This window comes from Podarcis liolepis (assembly GCF_965112155.1).
Source record: "Podarcis liolepis genome assembly, chromosome: 7".
NCBI classification, from domain to species: Eukaryota; Metazoa; Chordata; class Lepidosauria; order Squamata; family Lacertidae; genus Podarcis; species Podarcis liolepis.
The window spans coordinates 4,268,695-4,294,098 of NC_139561.1; the positions used below are offsets into that span (position 1 = coordinate 4,268,695).

Genomic DNA, 25,404 nt, shown 5'->3' on the forward strand with positions numbered 1-25,404 from the left:
CAAGGGTTTCAGTGCAACAGTTCCCTGCCCTGTCCTATGTACAGGATGCAAAGAGAGAGACTTTAGAGAAAAGGCAAGTAAGCGGTGACACAACAGAAGTTTATAAAATTATGGATGACATGAACAGAATGGATAGACAAGTGTTTATCTCCTCTCATAAAACTCAGAATTCGTGGACAATGCAGCTGTATGTTGAACAGATCAAAGTAAGCACTTGTTCATTAAGCACATTGTTAAACTATGGAACTCACCCTCAGAGGAGGTACTGATGACCACCAACTTAACAGAGGATTGAACAAATTAGACAAATTCAAGGAGGATAACGCTACTGGCCATGATGGCTTTGCTTTGCTCTGCTTCCTGTCACAGGCATTATCCTTCTGGATTCCAGTTCCTGGAAGCTACAGAAGTGCTCTTGTGTTCAGGTCCCATTTGTGGGTTTCCCACAGGTGTCTGGCTGGCTAGTGTGAAAAGAGGATGCTGGACTAGATAGGCCACTGGCCTGATCCAGCAGGCTCATATGTTCTTAGAGGGCTTCTTTAGCCCTGGGGAATGTGCTCATAGGAACACTTAAGTGGCAACTAGTCAACAGACTTTTAGAAAGTAAAAATAGATCCAATTCACTCCATCGACTCAAGACTTGTGCAGAGCTACTGGCTGATTTGGATGGACATGGAAGATGCCGATGGAAAACAGGCTGTTGAAGCTCAGAGGTACAGCACCTACTTTGTATACACCAAGTCCTGCCAGGTCTATCCTTGGCATCTTCATGCAAGGCTGGGAGTGCCCCACACCTGTAACCCGGGAGAGCTGCTGTCAGTCAGTGTAGACAACACTGAGCTAGATATGCCAGTGGTCTCATGGGCATTAAGGCAGCATTCTATGTTCCCATGCCAAAACCACATACACCTGGTTTAAAACTTCTTGTCGTTAGGGCAATAGGTTCCTTGCCTCTCTCCATGACAGGCAAAGCCAAAGAAATGAAAAATCGTAAACGGCTTCATAGCAAATTTACATAATCAGCATTTTCTTGTCACAACACATGGATTGCTCCAGTACACAGTTGTAATTTGTTGAAATCATGGAGGCACTTGACAAGCTTGATTAGGTTGTTGGCACAGAGAAGGATGGATTTCCGTAGGTCACTCACAAGGAACAGGATAGCTCTGAGGCATCCTTTCAGTCTTTCAAAGTCCTATATCCCTAGTCTCACCTTCGTAACTTTGGTTTGATGTTCCTGCCAGTGGACTGACTTTTTTTAGGTCTTGATGTGATAGTATGAGAAGGTGCAATACACGACTGCATCGCTGATGAGCAGCAAGGAAACTAGCGCTGCATTTCCATTTAATCCCCAAGACTTAAAACCACCTTTGTTTTTGGAGAGAGAAATGTGCATGGGGCACGTGACAGATGTTCCACACAAACAAAGAAACAGAAGGAGGTTTTGTCCCATTCATTCCCAAAAAGGATCGACTCATGAGGCTGTCGTACCAACTGGTTACCTTTATTGGTGCTTTGGTTCTAATAAAAACACGAGCTTTAATTAAAAGCATCAGTAGCTATGTTTAACAGGCCAAACTGGCCACAGAGCAAGACCAAAGGGGTCTTCATGCACAATTTCATCCCACCCCACAGATACAGCCGCCTGAAACTCTCAGCTGCCCAGCCAAGAGGTGCTCTCTCATTTTAGCACTGGATCCCCTCAACACAACTTGGCTGTCTCCTTTCTGCTCCACATGAAGCTTCTTAAAAAGACATCACATGCTTCAATGCACAGAATGAGAGGGCGGGAAATGCACCCAATTTTTCACTGGCACAGAAGTGGTTCCTTGAGGATATTTATATACAACATCAAGCTTCACTTGCAATTCATTCTACTTTGCATTCTTTGAGGACAGTGAAAGGAGCAGAATCCTCTCACTGTGGAAGTAGGTACCCTGGGTGTTTACCAATGACCCACTTCAGGACAATTCAGCTTATGGTGCCTGTATCTGGAAGGAGAACACTGGCACACTCCTTTGCTTCACATGGAACACAATCAAAGGCAGTAGTGTACCTGTATAGCAGGCATATAGGAATGTCATCTCCCCCGCCAGCCTCAACGATAAATGAAGAAGTTGAGACTCAAAATTAGTACATTCTAGGTTGTGGAAGAAAACCAAGCCAATGATAAGTTATTAAAAAAACTGAGAATATGTAGGACAGATGCATGTGTGTCTTCAACTCCCCCTCCTCTCCTGAAAACCAAACCTTTTGTGTTATAAGATGTTAAACTTTACTTTCTAATCTACATTTACAGATGGTTTCAAAGCCTTTCATGCCAAAACAAAAGCATGTTAGACACTCTGACCTGAGATGCACACACACACACACTAATGTCAGGTATTCCAGTTCTATTCAAGGGTTTCCCAAAGGAAGCTCGATTTCCTCCCCACCACCCTGGAAACATATTAGAGAGAAGTTGGCAGCTAATAAGCGCTTCTCCAAATCCAGTGACGAAATCAACTGAGAAAACCAACTGATTTACAGTTGACACAAGCAGATCCTGTTTCTGCTTTGAACAACTATACATGAAACATTTGGGGCTACCATCAGTTTGACAAAGGGAGTAGAATAACTCCAGCCAGAACTTGAGCCAGTAGCTGTTGAATGTTATCAAGCCAAGGAGGAGAAAACAAAACAAGATGCATAAAAATATAGCCTGCCTTCACTCTGCAGGTGCCAGAGATGCAACAACACCGCTGACCCAGAGCCTGACAGTGTCTGCTTCCCGCAGCCTGAAGCTGCATTCGGTAGTGCCAGAGGAGGAAAAGGCACATTGGCAGCAGAGCAACACACTGCACAGGTGGCACACACAGGGCCCCAAGAAAGCATTCAGGCCCCACTGAGGATGCAGAGTCCCGGCCCCAGCAACAAGTATTTTGGATTGGCTTCACTCAACATGCCAGTGGAGGCACTGCAGGTGCTCATGTGCCACAGTACCTGTAAAAGGGTCAAAGCTACGGTGGCCCGGCTGGTTTTGCAGGGCCACCTCTGAAAGGCATCTGGCAGCACCAAAGGAATGGCGGGGATGTGTGTGAAGAGAAAAGGAGAGAGACTTTTGCCATGAACATCCCCACTGGGAAAAAGAAGATCACCAGAACACAAGTGGCACACAAAATTGCTTTACAAAGTTGCTGAGCCTGGCTTCCAGTGGCAAGATCACTGCCCTCTTCCGAGATGGCACAGGAGAGGGAGGAGTTATAGAGACAGGAAGTGACCAGCTGAACTAAAGTCCCAAAGGCATCCCTGCAATCTTCATCCTTTCCAGTTTGCAGAATGAAGAGGCTTGGGCTGCCAACTCTCAGCGGGGTTGGGGAGCACGCTCCTTTTTAAGCATAGTCTATCTGAATAGGACTGCAGGTCCCTTCACCTTTGTGATCCTGGCTGGGCATGCTGGCCTTCCCCTCCTTGCTGTCATTGCTGCCAGACTCCAGGGACTTGGCAGAAGAGATATAGTCCTTCACTTCGATTTCCATGTTCTTGGCTTTCAAAGCTGCCATATGCAGTTTTTCCAGGAAGTCTGGCATGCCTGAAAAGGAAAGAAAGGAGGGATAACAGAGAAGTCAACCCATATCAAACTCTCAGCATAAAAGGATTACATACTTTTGCTAAGGCCATGAATCCAGACAAGAAAAAGGTTCTGTAGGTGGGCAGGGAACTGGGAACTGGTAAGTCAAGTCAGTTCTAGATGGGTTTGAATCCTGCCCCTCCCTCACAAGGAACAGATGCACAGTTCCTTGAGGTGTTCCTTGAGTCATCTGTCACTTGAGACCAAGGTAGCCTCAGTGGCTAGGACTGCATATGGCCAGCTTTGGCTGTTGCACCAACTATGACTATTCCTGGACAGAGAAAGCTTAACCAAAGTTATCCCCATGCCCTGGTAACTTCCACACTGGAATACTGCAATGTGTTCTATGGGGCTTCTGTTGAAAATGGTCAGAAAGCTGCAACTAGTACAAAACATGGCTGCGCACAGCACCAATTTTGATCAGACTGGATGCCTATCATCTTCCAGGACAAAGTTACACTGCTTATGTTAGTATTTAAAGCCCAAAACTACCTGGGTCCCTAGAACATGAAAGAATGCCTGCTCCCATACTGCCTAAATATTAAGATTTGTGAGGAAAGCCCTGTTAGAAGTGCCATCACCCAATGAGATATCTGGGGTGGTGATCCACAGTTGGGCTCTCCTGGTAGTGGCCCAGTGCCTCTGGAATGACCTGCCCTCTGAAGAACATCTCACCATGATAGTGTCATTATTTCATTCTCAGCTGAAGATGCACCTCCCTGCTCAGGCTTTTGGGGGAAAGGCAAGGCACACTGGTTTGGACTTTTATTGCTGCTGCTTTATTTGTATGGAAATTATACTGGCTGTTTTTAATTTTATTGTTTAATTTTCCACCCTGGGACCATTAGGTGACAGGCAAATTATAAACACAGGGAAGTAAGTAAATAAACATTAAAAGAAAATCTGTCCCTAAACCCCATGGTTGTGCCTCTCAGAGCACTTTGTTCTGGGACTCACTGAAGGCCTGCCTGTGCCATCTTCCGTGTGTAAGACAGTAACATCAGCCATCAGCTGCTGACTTTGCCATGTGGAGTTGCGATACCCATGGTATCCACAGAGTGTGGCGTCTTTGGTGCTTTAAGAAATGAAGGGAGGCGTTAAGCCCAGGCAAACTCAAGGGCAAATCCCACAAAGTCTGTGGGCAGTGGCTTCCACATAAACCTGGATATGACTGGTATTTTTAAAAAAGTTATATGCAGTAATTCAAAAGGCAACACGAGTATCTCCTGTGAAAGCTCTCTGATGAAAGCATCAGATGTGATCATGTTTCCTTCGATGAAGGTGCCATGGTCTGATCACTACGCTCTGAAAGCCAGGATTGACGTTCCACCCCCACCCTGCTTAGGTGGTGAGCCGATTTGGGCTCGCCCGCGGAGGCTGATGGACCCTGATAGATTCCGTCAAGCCTTGCGGGACCTTTCTCCCCCTGGCGACTCATTGACTGAGCTTGTTGAGGGCTGGAATACCCAGCTCCTGGCAGCCATCAATGAGATCGCACCTAAGCGCCCTCTGCGACCCCGCAGAAACCGGGCTCCCTGGTTTACTGAGGAGCTCCGGAAAATGAAGCGGGACCTCAGACGGCTAGAGCGAGTATGGCGGGGTGCCCGTGACGGAGCCTCAAGAACATCTTATAGGGTTTTTATGAAAACCTACGAGATGGCAGTGAAGGCCGCTAAGAAGTCCTACTTCTCGGCCTCCATTGCATCCGCTAGCTCTCGCCCGGCACAATTATTTAGTATAATTCGGTCTTTAACGTCCCTCGAAGGACAGCCAAATTTAAATAACAATTCGACACACAGCTGTGAGGCATTTGCAAGCTTTTTTGCGGAGAAGGTCATGTCGCTCCGCCATGACCTCCCTGCCAATTTGGATACAATAAAGGAACTGGAGGCCCCTCGACTGTCCTCGGGTCCAGTATTGGACCACTTTGACCGGATATCCCCAGCCGATGTGGACAGACTCCTCCGAGCTGGAAAGCCCACCACTTGTCCTCTCGACCCGTGCCCGTCTTGGCTGATTAGAGCATGTCCAGACGAGGTGCGGGCCCCCCTGGGGGATATCATCAATTTGTCCCTTGGCACCGGGACATTCCCAGGGGAACTGAAGGAGGCAGTGGTGCGTCCGCTCTTAAAGAAAACATCATTAGATCCCTTAGATCTATCCAATTACCGCCCAGTTTCGAATCTTCCATTCCTGGGTAAGGTGATTGAGAGAGCGGTTGCTGAACAGCTTGGTAGGTTTCTGGATGAAACATCGGCTCTGGATCCATTCCAGTCCGGCTTCCGCGCTGGTCATGGGACCGAGACGGCTCTGGTCGCCCTAACAGATGATCTTCGTAGACAGCTGGATCGAGGCGGGTCGGAGCTGCTGATTCTTCTAGATCTGTCAGCAGCTTTCGACATGGTTGATCACGAACTTCTGGACCACCGCCTCGCCGACGTGGGGATCCAGGGCACAGTCCTTCAATGGCTGCGCTCGTTTCTCTCTGGTCGGGGACAGAGGGTGGCGCTTGGGGGGGAACTGTCATCCCGCCACTCCTTGGTGTGTGGAGTGCCTCAGGGTGCGATTCTCTCCCCGATGCTTTTTAACATCTTTATGCGCCCCCTCGCCCAGCTTGTCCGGAGTTTTGGGCTGGGCTGCCATCAGTATGCTGATGACACCCAACTCTATCTGTTGATGGATGGCCATCCTGACTCGGCCCCAGACACACTGATCAGATGCTTGGAAGCTGTGGCTGGATGGTTACGTGGGAGCCGGTTGAAGTTAAATCCTTCGAAGACAGAGGTCCTCTGGCTGGGACGGGACGATATGGGATTGAGGGGGCAACTCCCATCTCTTGCGGGGGTGCAATTAGTGCCAGCACCGTCCGTTAAGAGTTTGGGTGTAATCTTCGATACCTCCCTCTCTATAGAGGTGCAGATTACAGCTATAACAAAGGCGGCATTTTTTCATCTCCGCCAAGCTAAGCAGTTGGCTCCTTACCTCTCTCGCCCTGACCTAGCCACTGTGATCCACGCGACGGTCACCTCCAGACTGGATTATTGTAACTCGCTCTACGTGGGGCTGCCCTTGAGACTGACCCAGAAACTCCAGCGGGTGCAAAATGCTGCAGCGAGACTCCTTACGGGGTCTTCACTGCGGGATCACATTCATCCGGTGCTATACCAGCTGCACTGGCTCCCGGTGGAGTACAGGATCAGGTTTAAGGTGCTGGTTTTAACCTTCAAAGCCCTACACGGCCTAGGACCCTCGTATCTACGGGACCGCCTCTCCTGGTATGCCCCACAGAGGAACTTACGGTCCTCAAATAAAAACATCTTGAAGGTCCCAGGCCACAGAGAGGTTAGACTGGCCTCAACGAGAGCCAGGGCTTTTTCGGCTGCGGCTCCAACCTGGTGGAACGCTCTGTCACAAGAGACAAGGGCCCTGCAGGACTTGACATCTTTCCGCAGGGCATGCAAGACAGAGCTGTTCCACCAGGCCTTTGGTTAGGGCACAGCCTGACTCCCTCCTTTGGCAATCTTTACAATACTTTAGTTTATGGTTGCCATCAATTTTGATTTTAATTAATTCTTATGATGTTTTATAATGTTGCACTATTTTAGTGTTGTTAGCCGCCCTGAGCCCGGCTTCGGCTGGGGAGGGCGGGATATAAATAAAATTTATTATTATTATTATTATTATCTAAGGGTTCAGGAATCATCTTTCTAAAACAGAAGCAAACAGCCCTCAAACACCAAGCACAGTGACCAGCACAATGCAGCCCTACGAGCCATCATGCTGGATCTGGACCTTTGATCTCAGGATCTAAAGGACTGCTTGTGTCAGGAAGATGCTGGTACCAAGGAATCCCCAGGGAACACAGCAGTCACTTCAAGTCAAACCCCTTTGAATGGCCCTTGTATGGCAGCATTTGACAACCTGGTGCCCTCCTGATGTTTTAGACTGCACCTCGCCATCAGTCCCTGCCATTACAAAGGGAGTATTTTGTCACTGATAATTTAATCCATGTCTCTGGCAGGGAAAATTATCAGAGATGGCCTTCTTCAGCATCCTGATTTGAAAAATGAGAACTCTTTGATCCCATGGCAAGCATTACACATCTGCTGGCAGAGAGTTCCTCTGGTCAACAAGTATAGTGTGAGGTTTTTTTTGCTTGTTAAACCAAGATATCCCAATGCCGTGACTCACCACTGGAGACCATCCAGCTGACACAGTACCGGGGGAACACTGTCTGTGGGTTGTCACTGTATGTTAGCAGGTAGTCAAAGCCATTCTGAAAAGAGAAAGGGAGTTAGCAGGCCCTTCCTGGGAGGTCGAAATTTAACAAAATGAAGAGAAGAGGATTAGACAAAATCACTGAGCATAAGGCTATCAATGGCTACTAGCCACACTCACTATGCTCCACTACTAGTATGCCGCTGAATAGCAGTTGCTGGGAATCTCAAGTGGGGAGCATGCAGTTGTGCTCAGGTCAGATCCTCCTTTCATGCTTCCCACAGGAGGCATCTGGTTGGCCGCTGTGGGAACAGGATGCTAGACGAGGTGGGCTAATCTTATGCAGTGGTGCTGCACCACAGGCCCATAGAAAATTAACCACCCCTTTTCAAGACACACTCAACACCTTTGTAGGAATTCAGAGCAGTCACAGTGTTCTGGGTGAGGGGACCTTCCAAATGCATTTTCATACTCTGAGGCCTTGATGTGGGTCTCTCCAGAAGTCATCCAATAGAGGGCACATTAGAAGTTAGACTCAACACAGTTTAAAACACTGGGTATTTTAATTCAATGACTACCACTTGGTTCAGTCTCGCCTCTTGGGTAGATAGTTCTGGAAAAACCACCCAAACAAACTTTCTCCTGTAAAAGTTGGGCACTCACCTCATCAAACGAACTGTGAGGGCGGATAACCATTTGAGATTCATAGGTTTGAACACGGACAAATTCGGGATCTTCAGGGACACTTGGGTGTTCAACCGCTCTGGCAACCAAACAGGAGAAAGGACAAACATTTCAGAAAAAAACTTCAAAATTCCCCTCAGCTCTATGTGCAGAATTCATCACAGTTAAATAAATATTATAATCTGAGCAAGAATATATGTCCCACCTTTCCCCAAACTGGGACTCAAGGCGGCTTACAAAAGTTAATGTAGATAAAATATGAAAAGCTAAATACATATAAAAGGTAATAATTAAAAATAATTAAACTGAAACAGAATGGAAACAAATATATTAAATAAATAAACAAACAAATAAACAAATATATTAAAATACTGCAAGTTGAACGTATTCCACAGCTCAAAGATTTTTAGACGAGTAGTGAGGAAAGTTCATCTAAACCAATCAAAAAGTATTACAATATAAATATATCTCAAACATATAGGTATTATCAGGTGCAACCAGTTGTAGGGCAAGTAGATTATACCTCCAGATGCAATTTTCATGTCTTCATCTCCTTTCATTTCCCAGCATTTCCCCCCATAACCTCTCCAAACCTTGAGAACAGAATTATGCAAAAGTAAGCTCTATAGAGAAGTTTAATTTGCAGAATAAATGCAGCTGTATCTTCCACTTGGCCCAGGATCCCTTACCGTGACACAAGCACCATCAAATTGTTCTCCTGGTCCACACTGTACCGTCGCACATACACATAGTCCCGCGAGTACATTGGATACTGAAAGGAAGAAGACACAGCTGTAATCCTGGAGCAGCTGCCATCAACACACCAGTGTCATTAAATGGAAGCCAGAGAAAGAAACACTCACCGGAAAATGAGTTACCCAGTGAATGACCTCTGATCCAGTGTCCTGGTCTCTCTCAATCACCTCCAGTTTGATGACTAGTGAGTCCCATTTCTTTCGATATTCTGTATCCAGCTAGAAGATAAGAATCCAGAAGAGTTCCCTTGAGATGATCCTACAATTTGTTTCTTACTTGTCGAAGTGCCAACTAAGAAATGATGAAATACTGAGACAATTCACTAAGAGACAAGATGGCTTTTATGCCTCCTGGATTAATCTGCATTTCAAACACCCAGGGGAGGCAATGAAGCCATGTCACTTGAGCTTGCTGGGCCAGGTGGAAAAGCTTGTCCCAAAGGCCCTCATCTTGGCTACGAAAGGTATTAACTCTGAGTCCAGTTTCCCTTTATTTTCAAGGAATGCAAGTAAGAATCAGAACTCAGTTATAGGGAGCAAAAGAGGAGGAGGAATGGCCGGACATGTCCAAAGGCACAGAAAACCTGGGGGAGGCATCATTTGGATGATGCCTAGAACATAATCATGGCCTAGGACCCTCGTACCTACAGGACCGCCTCTCCCGGTATGCCCCACGGAGGACCTTAAGGTCCATAAATAGCAACACCCTAGAGGTCCCGGATTAGCCTCAACCAGAGCCTAGGGCTTTTTCAACACTGGCTCCGGCCTGGTGGAACGCTCTGCCTCATGAGACCAGGGCCCTGCAGGATCTGATTTCTTTCCGCAGGGCCTGTAAGACAGAGTTGTTCCGCCTGGCCTTTGGCTTGGAGTCAATTTGATCCCCTCCCCCTCTTTCTTTTTCTTTTCTCCTCCTGTGATGAGGCTGCATTTTAATTGTTTTAATGTTGTGTTTTAATCTTGTTTTTTAAGTTGTATTCATTCAACTCGTTTTTATTATTGGTTGTTGGCCGCCCTGAGCCTGGCCTTGGCTCAGGAGGGCGGGGTATAAATATTTTATTATTATTATTAATTATTATTATTATTAGGAAAAGTGGAGCTGCACTTCATATCTTGGCACACTCTCCCACCAACCATGACCAATTACTGCAGCCAGGATTGTTGGCTGCCGGTGCTCCTGGCTGAGCAGAAAATTGAGATCACTGCATTCTGGTGCCCTTGACACTCCCCCTAGTAGTCAGACATCTCAAAGAACAGGGACAGCAGCAAGAACAGGGGCATTCAAAACACAATAGGAGTTGAATCTTCATTGCAGTAGCCTTTGCCAAACTGGAGTCCCCCAGGTGTTTTGGACTACAATTCCCATCACCTTCAACCAGCACAAAATGGACAGAAGGTTTAGTCCAAGGGCACCAGGTTGGTGAAGGCTACGTTAGAGACATCCTTCAGTCAGTGAGGGGCATGGAAGAGGGATGAAAATACTCACTTGCACATTGAAAAACTGCCTAGGTGTCACATCTGTGTATGTCCCAAAGACTACAAAGGAACGACAAGACATAAATTGTTTTTGTAAATTGTTAATGTTCTATATGATGGTTTTTCTACAGTATAATGCATTTATGTTTTTGTCAAAATGTAAGTCTAATGCAACTAATAAGTTTAACAATAAGTGACTAACAAGTTTACTGCTGGCAGTGATAATACTACTACTATGATTAAGGCATGGATTTCAGTTACTCTGTATATGCTAATCTCTTTGCTTCTCATCAAGCGAGTCTCCAACCCCATCCTCCCAGGAAGATGAAATCTTTTTTTCTTGCTGTTTACAATTCTGATGTGTGTTTACATAGTGCCCATAAGCCAGTGCCACTTTTCCAATTCATGTCCACCTGCAGACTAACTCTACAGCTACCAGCAAACATGTAAACCATGCATCATCAATGGTGTTTCCCCTGAACAAGCAGGCGTCCACACCAAATTTCCTCACTCTGCTTGCCTTCTGGTGAGAAAAGCTACCCACAGCCTCCAGCCTGGCTAAGAAATAAACTGCAGGTGTCCCTCCTGCCATTTCCTTCCTTATCCAAACTGCAGCACAAGCAAGGGTCTCCCTGGAACTCTCCAGCAAGCAAGGGGCTCAAGGAATTGGGAGCAAGGACAGAAGGGTACTGCATTTCCTGTGTATTTCTCTCCCCCCCACCCAAATGCAGAGACTTTAGCATTTGTTTCTGCTGATTAAAAAAAAAGGCCGTGAACCCAGGCCAGGTTAAAAATAACTGTTTTTATCCCCTTTTTTAGTCTGTGTTCTTCTGAAAGCCCCTTAACAAGTTTGCTGTTGTTTTTTCAAGTGTTCTTGCCACACAAATGGACTTCCAAGTAGGAAATCCAGGAAGCAGGAACTACCTCGGTACTGATACAGATGAGTCCCTCCAATTGGGCGCCGCCATAGCTTGAAGTGCTTCTTGTCCATCACCATTTCCCAGCTCTGCTCCCTGGAAACAGAACCTGCATCCTTTGGCTCCTGTGTCTGGCTCATTCCTTTGTTACTCTGGAACACACTGATTTCTTCCATGCGTTTCATCTCTTCTGCAGACCTTGTGATGAAAGGAGGACAACAATCGTCAGTCAGGGCTTGCTCAGTCTGATTCAACCTATCAGGACAGCTTAGATTACCATAATTACTCCGATTCTTTGGTTTAGAACTGGGATGGGGAATGGGGTGGCATTTTTATGAGGGCCAATATTGTGTGGAAGCTGCAAGCAGGATGTATGCATGAGCAGCACCAAGTCCACAATTGTGTTGTGTAATAACACCCATTTCCAGTATTATCATTTATTTCATTTAAGAATCCCTGACATCCTTGCCCATCTTGGAAAATATTCAACAGAGCTAGTTATGGGGTGGATTCTAAAACCTGTTTACCGTATTTTTCGCCCTATAGGACGCACCGGCCCATAGGACGCACCTATTTTTTGAGGGGGGAAATCAAAGGAAAAAATTTGATTTCCCCCCAGGTTTGCGCAGCCATCCCCAAGCTAGAAGAGGGAGACGGAGCACTTCGCCTCCCTCTTCTGCCTTCAGGGACAGCCTCCCTAGCCTCTGTGGGGCAGCGCACTGTGCTGCCCTGCAGAGGTATGCGCAACCATCCCAAGCTAGAAGAGGGAGACGGAGTGCTCCGTCTCCCTCTTCTGCCTTCAGGGACAGCTTGGCCTGCTATCCCCCGAGCTTGTGGGGCTGGCGGGGGGAGAAGCAGGCTTGCTTCTCCCACCCCCAGCCTCCAGATCAGGTCGGGGAATAGCGGGATGGCGGAGCGCTGCCATCCCGCTATTCCCCGACCTGATCTGGAGGTTGTGGGGCTGGCGGGGGGGAGAAGCAGGCTTGCTTCTCCCACCCCCAGCCTCCAGATCAGGTCGGGGAATAGCGGGATGACGGCGCTTCGCCATCCCCCTATCCCCCGAGCTTGTGGGGCTGGCGGGGGGAGAAGCAGGCTTGCTTCTCCCCCCGCCAGCCTCCAGATCAGGTCGGGGAATAGCGGGATGGCGGCGCTTCGCCATCCCCCTATCCCGCGAGCTTGTGGGGCTGGCGGGGGGAGAAGCAGGCTTGCTTCTCCCCCCGCCAGCCTCCAGATCAGGTCGGGGAATAGCGGGATGGCGGCGCTTCGCCATCCCCCTATCCCGCGAGCTTGTGGGGCTGGCGGGGGGGGGGGGAGAAGCAGGCTTGCTTCTCCCCCCGCCAGCCTCCAGTTCAGGTCGGGGAATAGCGGGGTGGCGGCTCTGCGCCTCCCCGCTGTCCCCAGCTTTTGGGTGCAGGCTGCTGCCCGCAAGCCTTGCGAGCCCGCGGGACATCCCGCCGGGCTTGCAAGACTTGGGATAGCTTCCTGAAGCCTGGAGAGCGAGAGGGGTCGGTGCGCACGGACCCCTCTCGCTCTCCAGGCTTCAGCGAAAGCCTGCATTCGCCCCATAGGGCGCACCCAGATTTCCCCTTCATTTTTGGAGGGGAAAAAGTGTGTCTTATAGGGCGAAAAATACGGTAGTTATTTTGCATATTTATTGTAGGACTGGTGTCCAAAAGGTTTGAATTTTGGGGCAATCCCACACATGGGAGATATGTACTGATAGAGGTGCAGCCTCTCCAGCATTTTGGTGAGGTTCCTGGGTGTATCAGCGCCAACTTACATGGTGTTATGTAATATCTACGGTATAGGTAAGTTTCAAGGTGAGTTCCCTTCTTTTGGCTGAGATGGATTTAAAGGGAGGTTTAGACCAGAGTTTAGTTCATTAGGTAAAGTTTATTTTGTAGCCTATGTCATGCTCCCATTGTTTTCTGATTAAGATGGGGGGTTTGTGGGATTCTGGAGCAGTCTTTGTACATTGTGGATGCCATCCCCTTGCCATGTCCCTCTACTGTCAGCAGAAGGTTTTCAAAGGTGGTCAAAGGCTTAGTGGCTGCTACTTTTACTGCTGGGTTGTTTAAGAAGCATGCAGTTGGCAGTGTGTTAGCCAGGGCATTGGGATGTCCCCTAGTTTGTCCTGTATTTCTTGTGTCAGTATGGGTTTATTATTTTTGTAGAAGACTGTTAGGCAATATAAGCCTTTGGCTCGTCAAGTTTTTGTTAGGTTTTGGACTGTGTGATGAAATAGTGGATGGTTTTCCTAAGTTTGTTTTGGAGGAATGGGTATCATGTGGTGGGAGCGTTTTCAATCATGTCTATCCAGTGTTCCAAACTAGCTGGGCACCACCCTTTGTGCCTAACATCTTCACCTGCCTGGCTGCAGTGAGCTGGTCTGCTGGACATAGCGGCAGCAAAAGATGTGCGTCTTTTGCTGCCATGCTATCCCTGCGAAACACCTGACTCACCCAGCAGCGCAGCAGCAAAAGGAAATTTCTTTTTTGCAGCTGTGCAAATCAGGAGTTTTGCAAGGTAGCAAAAGATGTGTCTTTTGCTGCCACGCTGCCCTGTAGACCCTGATTCACCCGGCATCAATAAAATAAAATATAATGAAAATTATTTTTGCTGCCAGGTGAATCAGGTGTTTTGCAGGGTAGTGCAGTTGCAAAAGATGTGTCAGAAAATCCTAGGTAGAAGGATTACTAAGTATTGGAGGGATCATACCTTAGCAGTAGGACGCATGCTTTGCATGCAAAAGAACACCGGTTCAATCCCTGGCCCTTCCAGTTAGGGGGCTGAGAGAGAATCCTGTCTGAAATCATGGAGAGCCACTACTAAGCAGTGTAGGAAACACTGGACTAGAGGGAGCAATGGTCTTGACTCTGTGGTTGCTCCCATGATCCTATGACACTTGGACAAGATAACTCTTGCCCAAATCTTATTCACTTCAATGGAGCTTGCACAGCTCCATCCTGGGTTGCTGGGCCTCTGCACTAATTTATTCACACCTAGCTCTTGTACAGTTCTATCCTCAAGGATAAAGGAATTTTTTTATTTAGGTACTTAAAGGCTGCCTTTCAGGGTTGCTCCACTCAAGGCAGCTCAAAACACAATCCAGAATACATTACAAACTATTAAAAAATGAAAGCATAATCTAAAAATACAGCAACACATCTAAAAGAGATATTGTCAGAGAAGTATAATACCAACAGAACATACATATAAATGCATGCAGCAAAAATAGCAAACTAAAACAACAGTGGCAGATAACTACCAGTTTAAAGTAATTCATGTAGGGGCCAAATGTAGCTACTTAGAGAGGGAATTCCATAAGCATGGGGCCACTACTGAGAAGGCTGCATCTCTAGCGCCTGGCAATCTAATACTTCTTAGCAGAGGGCCCAGAATTGAAGCTTCAAAGAGGTTTTATTACATAATGTGTTTGTTTGTTTGTTTGTTTGTTTGTTTGTCAGTCATTCATCAGCTGCGTAATTCTCACAGCCTACCAAAAACAAGTTGATGATGGCAGCAAAGGAAGACACTGATACTATGTTATTTTGGAAGCTGCTAGAAAAGATAAGAAGAGTACAGATGCTTAATCTTGACCTTGTTACTAGAGACAGAAGCCTTAACAAAAGCAAGTGCTGGTTTCAGGTGGCCTCTTGGGACACTGCAACTTGAGCATGATTACACAAAGGATGAAACATTTACACAAGGCTTAAACATGCAGAGAGCTGAAGTCAGCAATACAGTCATACCTCGGGTTAAAGACACTTCGGGTTAAATCTTTTCAGGTTGCATCCCGCGGCGACCCAGAAGTAACAGAACGGGTTACTTCCAGGTTTCGCCGCTTGTGCATGCGCAGACGCTCAGAATGACGTCACACACATGCGCAGACGTGGCAAATCGCGACCTGCGCACGCGTAGACGCGGGTTGCGTTCTGCTCATGATGCGAACGGAGCTCCGGGACGGATCCCGTTTGCATCCAGAGGTACCACTGTATGCTAATATCTGAAAAGGTTACCCAGAAGATTCCTTTAGACTGGGTCAAGAACAGGTTTTCCAACACATCGATAAACAAGTTCCTCTCCATAAAAGCTGAGAGCATGTCAAAATATTAAACACATGGTGAGTTCGAGTAAAGTTAGCCTCATAGCAGTACAAAAAGTTCTTACCAGCCACCACCCCCTTACAGGCACATACTTGAAGACTGCAGTCCATCTTGATGGTAGGAGGCAGGGTAGCAAAAAGCCACTCACACCAGCAAACTAATGAAGCTGATATTTCATTGAAATTTCCCAATTCAGCTGTAAGACCCAGAGGCCAACCAAACATGCTTCCAAAAGGCTAAAGCTGAGCACTTTTGCAGAGTCTGCAGGAGGACGTTCTAAAACTCTGTGTGTGTGTGTGTGTGTGTGTGTGTGTGTGTGAGAGAGAGAGAGAGAGAGAGAGAGAGAGAGAGAGAGAGAGATTGCATGCCAAACATGCACCATGAATAGCTAGCTTTCTTCACGCTTTTAATCTCTGAACCAGATTCATGAATGTAATCATTAAGAGGGTGCTGCCATCAAATCTTTGAAGAACACTAGGGGTCACAAAGGGAGAGAGAGTCCACCACACAGATGTCTGACACACAGAGATGTCTGATGCAGGCACTTTGCAGCATCTTAGGATCCAAGAGGAGGAGGAGGAGGGTCTGGAAGGCAAGCCAGCCATTCCCAGGTTTTTACCTCTAGGTTGTTGTTGGCATCCGTCTGCCTCAAGAAACAATGGAAGAGTGCACCATCTGGGGTAAAGTCAAACCGTTGGAGTTACAGTGCCTGTTGTGGCTGCAGAGACCAATACGGGAGAGACATGTTTTGCAAGAGAATTAGAGATAAATTAGAGTGATGGGTCTATTGCTGGTTATTAACTCAATGAATCACTGGTGGACGTAATGATTTCAATGTTTTTATAACAGTTAAGTCACTTACAGAAAACTGTTGTTATGTGGCATATTAAATACTTTTAGAACTCAGTGCGAAGGCGAGTCCAGAGAGGGCATGGGAAGCCATATTTCTGGTTGCAAAGATAGTTTAAACTGAAAATAAACTGCACCTCTGCATGACAAACAGCAAAATCCCCTCAAACTGGGATTTAAGGGGAGGAATTACCAGCCCTATTTTACTTCCCTTATTGGGAGAATGAAGATGGTTCAAGGCTAGTCCAGCTCCAAGGGCCTTCTGGCGGTTCCCTCGCGGCAATAAGTGAAATTACAGGGAACCAGGCAGAGGGCCTTATTGGCAGTGGCACCCTCCCTGTGGAACACCCTCCCTTCAGATGTCAAAGAAATAAAGAACTACACAACTTTTATAAGACACCTGAAGGCAGCCCTGTATCAGGAAGTTTTTAATGTTTGGCATTTTATTATGTTTTTATATGTGCTGGAAGACGCCCAGGCTGGCTGGGGCATAAATAAAATTATTATTATTACTACTCCTACCACCATCATCTCATCATCCCCAAGAGATATGCAGACCTATCCTGTTCCCACAATATCATCTGCCACTTAACAGCTGCAAAAAGTTTCCACTGACAGTGCAATTGGTTTTACAGGCTACTAAACACATCATCCAAGGAGGATTCTCCTAGGTTGTTTTTGCTGCTGTTGAAATACTGTAAACCAGACTACATTCTCTTTATCCCAAGTACTAATCACTCACCCCATCTATCGTGATCCACTCTTTACCATAATTAGCTAAATGCTTGCAAGCGTACTCATACACACACAGCTACTCATGACAAGAGTTGATAGAACAATTCTGATCCCAAATACCCAATCAGAGGAGTGAAACTCCTTCCTATCTAGTGCTCAAATAAAGAGGTTGACTAGGATGGTAGCAAGGGAGGGGAAGACTTGTGAAGTCCAAAGAGGCCTCAACATGGAACATTATGGAGTCTTGCAACTACTCATGGGCAAGGGGCTCAACAAATGCTCTGTGGACATGACCTTCCTTCCTTCCCTCTCACTGCCTCAAAGTCACCTTTTGGGAAATCCTGCCATTCCTCCCCACAATCAAACATCAAGTAAGCCACATTGCTCCTTCAGGACAACATTCTTATTATTAAATGTGTACCCAAGCTCCCCACACTGCACACACACGGCAGCTAGCACACACAATGTACCCCCCAACCCTGCCCTCCAACAACAACAGAACAAAATAAGAGAGCAGCCACTAATAAAAATCTGCAGAAGGCAAACAATCACCCCCTCAAGTCACAGCTTGTATGCCCCAGCTTGTAGTTTACAGAGGTGGGGTGGAAGGAGGAAAAAGAGGCCCTTCTCACAGTTCTATTGCAGCAGATGGCAAGGACGGGGCAAATCTGAGAGAGGACTTAGAAGCAAGTATCTTGAGCCTAAGCCATTTGGGGCTTTAAAAGCCATAAAAAGCACTGTGATTTTTTCCTGGAAATGCCTCCAGTGTCAGTTATATTATTCAAACAATAGAGTCATGTGCTCTCCCAAAATGGACCCTGTCCACAGCATTCAGGACCAACTAAAGTTTCCGAACACTTTTAAAGGGCAGACTCATAGTCACCCAAATGAGATTTAGTTAGGGTAACATCCTCCTTCACAAATTACAGTCTAGCCTTTGGAGATTAGCCATTTCCAAATACAGAGTCTGTAGTCTATCCTTCACTGCCTGTGGACAGCTGCACAGGATGTTTCATTTAAAGATGCCCCGCTGAGGTCAGGGGAAGAGTCTCAACAGGCCTTATATACCCGCTACTAAATCTGGAATTGCCCCCCCCCCAAAAAAAATGTACAATACAGGCAATAATAATCCAAAAAGCCACACATCTGAGCAGAACACTTCTGTTGTTGTTTTTTTAAAAAAAAATGCACCAGGGGGTAAAATAGTATAGCGAAGAAAAAAGTAGCAGATTTTAAAAGAAAAGTTAACTAGTGCTAAATTGTTAGGCCAACCTATCTAGAGCCAACCAATGATAGAATCATTTACTGGTGTTCAAAATAGATACATGGACTGGTTGGATACAGAGAAGTGGTGGGAGGCCCAGTTGGGGAACCCCCACAGGAAGAAGGCTCAGAGCCAGGGGACTGGTGATGGGATGAGGACAGGTGGTCAAAGGGAGAAGAGGGAGGAGATTGGGGGGAGGATGTGTCAGAAGCTGAAGGGGTAAGCAGGGCTCAATGAGCAAGTGGAGGCAGGCTGGTCCTGCTGTGATCAGCTCTCTTCCCCCCTGGTGTCCTAGAAGACACAGAGAAATGAAGAGGGTGGAGCATAGAGAAACAAGACGAAGGAGCCTTAGTTTGCTAGGGAAGGAACCTTAGACAGCAGTGGAAAGGCAGGGATCTTTAGTCTTCACAACTGCCACAATTTGGGAAAGACCTACTGGGGAAAAGCCTGTACTGTTTTGGTTTCTTTGCATAGAGGTAACTTAAATGAAGCCGGGTGCTTTATTGCTGAACTATGCCTGACTCCGGCTCCTGACAGTAGTTTAGAAAACACAATTTCAGCTATTTGAGACTATGTAGGATGATGAAACCTCTGCACCTTGACTGTAAGCCATAAGCCATCACACCTATTACTACCCATCTATCACCTCTCTTCCTATTATCACTTTGCTTGAGTATTTAAATATTCCTAGCCGAGGATGACTTATAATTTTTTTGAATACCAATTAACAGAAATGCCAACTTCAAACTGCAGCAAGATCACACACAGCCCTATTATTCAAAGGACACTATAAAAGAATCACTGGCCAGTACTTCCAAGCCAGGAGCTGGTCAGTCTTGCCCCACTGTTGTCCAGTAGACCCGGAAGAACTATTGTGCCACTAATGGGACAAGGCTCCCCCTCCCCAACTCAGTCACAAGTTTCATTTGACAGAGAAAAAGATAAAGTTTGTACAGTCATCCACAGAGCAACAACCATTTATTTGGGAGGGAACCACGACGTAAATATTCCACCTCATCTGGCACTGCCTCCAAAAATACAGATCAAAGAAATTGAAATACTAATTTCAGAGCAAAACATGAAAACAGAAATAAAAGGAATATGCCATGTTATCCACAAAATTAAAGAGCACACAATGTTTTCTGCCTACAATGGCCCTTAGAAGGAAAATTAAGACCCACCTTTTCAGCTCCTCTTCTTTGATCCTCTCCTCTTCCCACAAGAAGACACCAGTGACGGCTGCCATCAGCTTGCAGGCACTGGTATAACGCCCTAGGAACTTGCGCCACAAAGAGCTGAAGAGGCTTTTGCGTGTTCTCTCAGAGTAGATGTTACTGTACAGCTGTCCAATCTGCTGAGCACGCTGGACCCTTTGGCCGGTCACATAGCTGCACTGGTTGGCCAGTAGTGAGAGTAGGTTTTTCTGCCTTGGACATTGCTCTGTTCCTTTCCGTAGCCAGGTGAGCAGCCACTGGTACCTGTCTTTCAAGGACTTCTCATTTTGCCAAACAAGTTGTAGTTTCCCTTTGTAGCCGATGAAGCGGGCAGTATTCGTGTAGTAGGAATAAATGCTGGAGGGAGGCCTCCAGTGAAGTGGGTGGAACATTCCTGCCAAGCCTCACGGACTTGGGAAGAGAGATCAGAACAGAAAATTAGTCACAAAAGATGCCAGCAGAAGTCAGTCTTTCACACCTACGTGCTTAGAATATGCCCTACTAACTTTGCAGCTCTGCCGTTCCCAGGCTTTAGTCTCACGCTAGGCTTCCAAAGCCACCAAAGGATCAAAGAAGCAAGTGTAGCCACACTGGAAAGCACCCCTACCTCCCGCCAACAATCCATCAAAACCTTGACAGAAGACTTCTTTACCTCACTAACATCAAATAGATGAAGAGCAACTATGGAATTTCAGTTACCTGAATGACGGTAATGCAATTTCTAAAAGCTCTCACCATAACAGACCCTTGCTTTGTTCAGTGTGAGTATGCATGATTTTTCTGTGTTATTGCATAGCAAAAAGTTTCTAAAAAATTACTTTGCCCTGCTGTGTTTTATAGATGAAATCACAAGCCACTTCATCCAATTAACATATAGCACAACCAAGAGGATTAGTGTGCTGTTATTCCCAAAGCATAATTGCCGTTACTATTTTAGTTAAGTCATTCTATTTATTTTAAAACAGAATTTACTCAGTTGCTTGAAATTAGACTAAGCAAGCTCATTTAGGCCAAAAGAGAAGGTGGCCAGGAAATTTATAATACACCAGCAGATAGGTCAGCTCATGCATTGTTTGAATCTGTGGTTTCTAACTTTCCCTTCTGTTCAAGCACAGTCTTTCTTCAAGTGGATACCAGGCAGGTCCACAAGAAAATATACAAATTAATGACTAGCTTCTGTCAGCCAGCACAATAATAGTCAACTAGAAGAATACAGAAAAGGTGGAGGGTGGGGGAATTAGTCTGAAAAGTGTCATTTTGAAAGCTTGCTTCCAAGATTTGAGCAAGTAGCTTATCTAAAAAAATATGTCTCCCCAAAAGCAGTAGAATCATTGATATGGCTTGCAGGGAAGTAATAGAATGAACACCATCAAACTACACAAATCATATGAAAGGGGCAAATTGTTCACTGCATTCCTTTGCCAGAAATTCTGCTTATCAAACTGGCTTAAGAGGAGACACACCCTCCCACAATTTTCCAGTGATTTGACCTCCTCCCCAGTCAGAGAAGGAGCCAAAAATAAACAGGCTCTCTCCCAGCTCCACCTTGCTTTCACAACACAGCAAAACCTGGCAGGTAATCTGCATTAGCAGCATTAGCTTTCAGTCTTTCAAACAGCCTAAGCTTAACAATCACCCAGCAATGACCCTGGTGCAGGACCATTAATAGTCACGCCTGTACTCTAAGCATGAAAGAGGAAGAAGTGTTTGACAGGCATCTTTTTGCAGACAAGGGTAGAGTATTCTGCAGCAGCTGCAGTGGAACACCCTCACACAGGATTGCTTCAGGCTTTGCACAAGAATATTAAGGTAACAGATAAATGAGCAGCAATTGCTTTTCTCTTTCAGCTGCTGTAGCTGATCCCAAGCACAAACCTGTTAGTCCCTTAATGGCCAAGAAGTTTGTGGACAGGAGCAGGAAGCTCTGGGTGCAATCTTAAAACTGACATTCCTATCAGCCTTCGCAATTCTGTGCTGACAAGCAGCCACTGATTCTTTGATAGGACCACAGTAAGCCACTTAACCTACATTGGGAGTTGAATGGAGATTAGTCTCAAATAAGTGCAGCCTAATTCTTTCAGGTGTCACAGAAAATTTGGGTTTTAATACAGCTGCTTTGAAGATTAGACATTAGCATGCCTTCAGGTTACAGAAGCCCTCCAACCCATCCAGTCAGGTGCAAAGACCCTTCCTCCTGTAAGTTTTGAGGCCTTTTGTGCCTCCTGGACAGAGGGTAGTAACCAACTAAATTCTACTCAGTGGAAACTCACTGAAATTAATGGACCTCTGTGAGTCTTGTCATTAATATAAGTATGACTGTTGGATACACCCTAGATCATCCTGCCTGCAAACCACTAATAAACTTTATTTGGGCTACTTTGTTTGCTGATAAAGTTCTGAGTAAAACAAAAACACCAAAAAATTGCTTTCTCCCAAATTCTTTACATGGAAATATTTAAATCTGCAAATTATTTATAAAGGCTTTGTGTTTACTGGCACATGAGATGGTTACGACAAAGAACGGAAGCGAAGAACAATATTCCTTAGGTCATAAAGCAAGTAAATAGCAAAGCTTCCTCCAGGAATCCAGGTCCAAATCTCTAGATCAGCCTTCTTAGAGGCATAGGAACTGCACCCAATTCACTGCAGGAGAAAAAGAAATGCTACAGATTTTCAGAGTGAAACCAAGAATACAGTACTTAATTACTGTGAAGGCTGGCAACATTAACCCCTCCATGGGGGAATCCCTTGCAGACGACTGCAGTTCCTAGAGACAGGCAGTAAGAATGTATTTCCTCAGCAATGCACAAAGAAGAACCACCATTGTGCATATGCACCAGCAAAACCTTCATCTACCCCAGCTGCAACAAAGCATGTCTGCCCCATATTGGTTTCTACAGCCACATCCGGCACTACAATTCCCAGAATGGTTTAACAACCAATCCTTCCCAGAGAACTCTAGAAATTGCACCTTTGCAAGGGGAATAGGGGGCCTCCTAAAAACTCTCAGCACACCTAACAAACTACAGCTCCCATAATTCTTTGGGAGAAGCCATGACTGTTTTAAATCCTATTACAGCACCAGAAATGTAGAGTGTAACTGTGGCCTTGGCCAGGTCCATTAATTTCAACAGGGGTCTACTCTAATGCCACCCTGCAACCCTAATCATTATTCTGTTTATTTACTGTATTTCTATACTGTCCTTCATCCGAGGATGACAGTTAGGGGTGTGCGATATATTGATATTTGGAGTTCATACTGGTAAGAGACAAAAGGTTTCATATTTTTTCACCTTGTAATGTATTGAGAATGCACTGCCCAGCTGGCCTTGCAGACCTGGCAAGCAGGAAGCAGGGAGGTGGTACACTCTCCTTCCTTGGGGGTTTTTAAGCAGAGGTTGCATGGCCATCTGTAACTAGGCACCATGTAGAACCTAGACTGTCTACCTGACTTTCTAAACTTGATCTGCACCAGTTCCCAACTTGTTACAGGGCCAAATTCAAGGTGTAACTATGGGTATATAAAGCCCTTAACAGAACAGTAATAGAGTCTCCAGAAATCTTTAATGGTTTAGTTAAACATGCTATCACTGCGTAATTTTCCATTTAGTTATACACATCAATTTTAGATTTTTATTCTTTTCAATATTTTCCTAGATTATTATAAGCTCCAACCTTATTTCAGACATGGTGATATATCGAGATATTGATGTTTAGCTGGCATTATACCGTGATATCGAAAACCAGAAACTGTCCAGCCCTAATCACAGTATAAAAACACACACAACATAGTAACAAAATCACGTGGCCCGCTAAGCAGCTCAGCTCCGGCCCCCAGCTACGCACCCCCCTGTCTCGCCTAGGCGTGTGCTAGCATTCCACGGAGAGGCGCGCAGCATGGGGCAAGAGGGCCCCGCACGCAGAAGCGCCACTTCGGGGCCAAAGGGGAGGAAAGAAGGGCGAGCCCCGCAGGCTGGGCAGGGAAGGAAACAGGCCCAGGCCGCTTAACGGGGGAGACGAGAGGGGCTCCGCTTGCCGGTTCTTCCTAAGGAGCCTCTTCCCGTCAAACTCGGGCCGGGGCCTCCCCGAGACTTCGGCGGCACCGACTCCCGAGCCCTCCCGCCGCCGTCGCCGCTTCCCCTCGCTGTTCTGCGGTGGAACCGGCGGCGGGCGACCTTCAGCAGCGACTCACCTGGCGACGTCCGGCCCCTCTCGCGGTTGCCAGGGGCGACCCGCGCCCAGCGGCCTAGCGGACTGAGAGGCGACGCGCTCCGGGTGGCTCCAGCCTGCCGCCCTCCGCTTCCCCTCACGGCCAAGAAGCCCCCGCACGAGCGACACTCCGCCCGCCCGACCGCCGCGTCCCGCCCCCTGCCCTCTAGGCCCCGCCCGCCGGTCCTTCGATAGAGCCCCGCCATTGGCCGCTCCCTCACCGTCCTCGCCGTCCGGTTGGAGGAGAGGGGCATCCGTCTCCTTGCCTTGCCGCAGCCAGCATGTTAGGCTGCCCCAGCTTCTTCGTTTGATCTGGCTGTCAGCCGCCGCCAACCCTCACCTCTGCCTTGTGACCCGCTCAAGGGCGCCTTGGAGACAGCAGGTCCCCACTCGGGGCTGCCCCTCGCGATGCCTGCGTGGGTTGCTGGAGGACTGGCTGTGCTTTTTTGTAAGGTCAGGCCGCCGCCGCCGACTCAAATGAGGACACCTTTTCCCCCCGCACCAAGCTTCAAAAACAAAGCCTCTTATCGCACTTAAGAACGGCGTAACTGCGCCGGGTATGGAAATCAGCAAGCGCTACCACCACCCTTTGCTAAATCTTCATGTACTGAGGAAAACATTTCACCCTTCTGCATTTATTTATGTATTTTTGCGTACAAGTGACCGAAAAGGCAGTGCAGGATCATGGTTGAGCCGGGACACCAGCGTCCCAATCCCCAGCCAGCCTTGGTGTAAGAACACGGCAGTCCCTTGTACGTCATCCTGAGCTCAATTATGAGTTAGGCAATCAGGAGTTACTCAAGTTCAATTAATTAATGTTACTATGCTGCTCTTTCTCCTCCCTCTCCACCAGGTTCGGAGGCAAATATTTCAAAAACTTGGAACTCCTGCTAGGACCGGGAGCTTAGAAGCCACACACTTCCATTAAAACAAGGAGAACCTGCGACACTCCAGACATTGCTGGGCTCCAACTCCCAGCAGCAGCAGCAGCCAGAACTTTTATAAAAACAGAACTTTTATAAAGCTCTAAATGATTCCTGTACTCAAGCCAATTAAAGCTGGCAGCAATCAAAATCAGTTTCAGTAAAACTTTTAATTCTAGATTTTCAATAATTCTCATACGCTTTGAACACATTTTGAATCATTTTAAAGATAACAAATCTAACAAGAAGTGGGTTTTATTAAATGTGAAGTTATCATATCACACGGAAAACTTCCCTCCCATCAGGATCTTCAAAACAACATATTTGTAAAGGTAAGGTAAAAGAACCCAGGACAGTTAAGACCAGTCAAATTTGACTAGAGTGCGGCGCTCATCTCCGTTTTCAGGCTGAGGGAGCTGGCATTTGTCCACAGACAGCTTTTCCAGG

General features: G+C 46.6%; 1 protein-coding gene across 2 annotated transcripts; it reads right to left on the reverse strand.

The window, feature by feature from the left end:
- Nucleotides 1-1,483: 1,483 nt before the first annotated feature.
- STARD7 (StAR related lipid transfer domain containing 7) lies at nt 1,484-24,758 on the reverse strand. Of its 2 annotated transcripts, none has more exons than XM_083514327.1 (9): nt 24,256-24,758; nt 19,793-20,236; nt 11,665-11,855; nt 10,751-10,800; nt 9,376-9,486; nt 9,202-9,284; nt 8,492-8,591; nt 7,802-7,886; nt 1,484-3,571 (listed from the first exon to the last, which is right to left on the reverse strand). In XM_083514327.1, exons 2-9 carry the CDS (start codon nt 20,215-20,217, stop codon nt 3,372-3,374), a joined length of 1,245 nt encoding a protein of 414 aa, XP_083370453.1. In that variant the 5' UTR covers nt 20,218-20,236; nt 24,256-24,758; the 3' UTR covers nt 1,484-3,371. The 2 variants fall into 2 exon arrangements, with proteins under 2 accessions (XP_083370453.1, XP_083370452.1); XM_083514326.1 differs by lacking the exon at nt 24,256-24,758 and adding an exon at nt 24,018-24,217.
- Between the last annotated feature and the right edge of the window lie 646 nt (nt 24,759-25,404).

Coding starts and splice junctions, on each gene's coding strand:
- STARD7 (XM_083514327.1), bottom strand. CDS start 20,217: ATGTTCCACCCACTTCACTGGAGGCCTCCCTCCAGCATTTATTCCTAC. Junction 11,856..19,792: donor AAAGAAGAGGAGCTGAAAAG/GTGGGTCTTAAT, acceptor TTTCATCACAAG/GTCTGCAGAAGAGATGAAAC. Junction 3,572..7,801: donor CAGCTGGATGGTCTCCAGTG/GTGAGTCACGGC, acceptor TTTCCTTTTCAG/GCATGCCAGACTTCCTGGAA.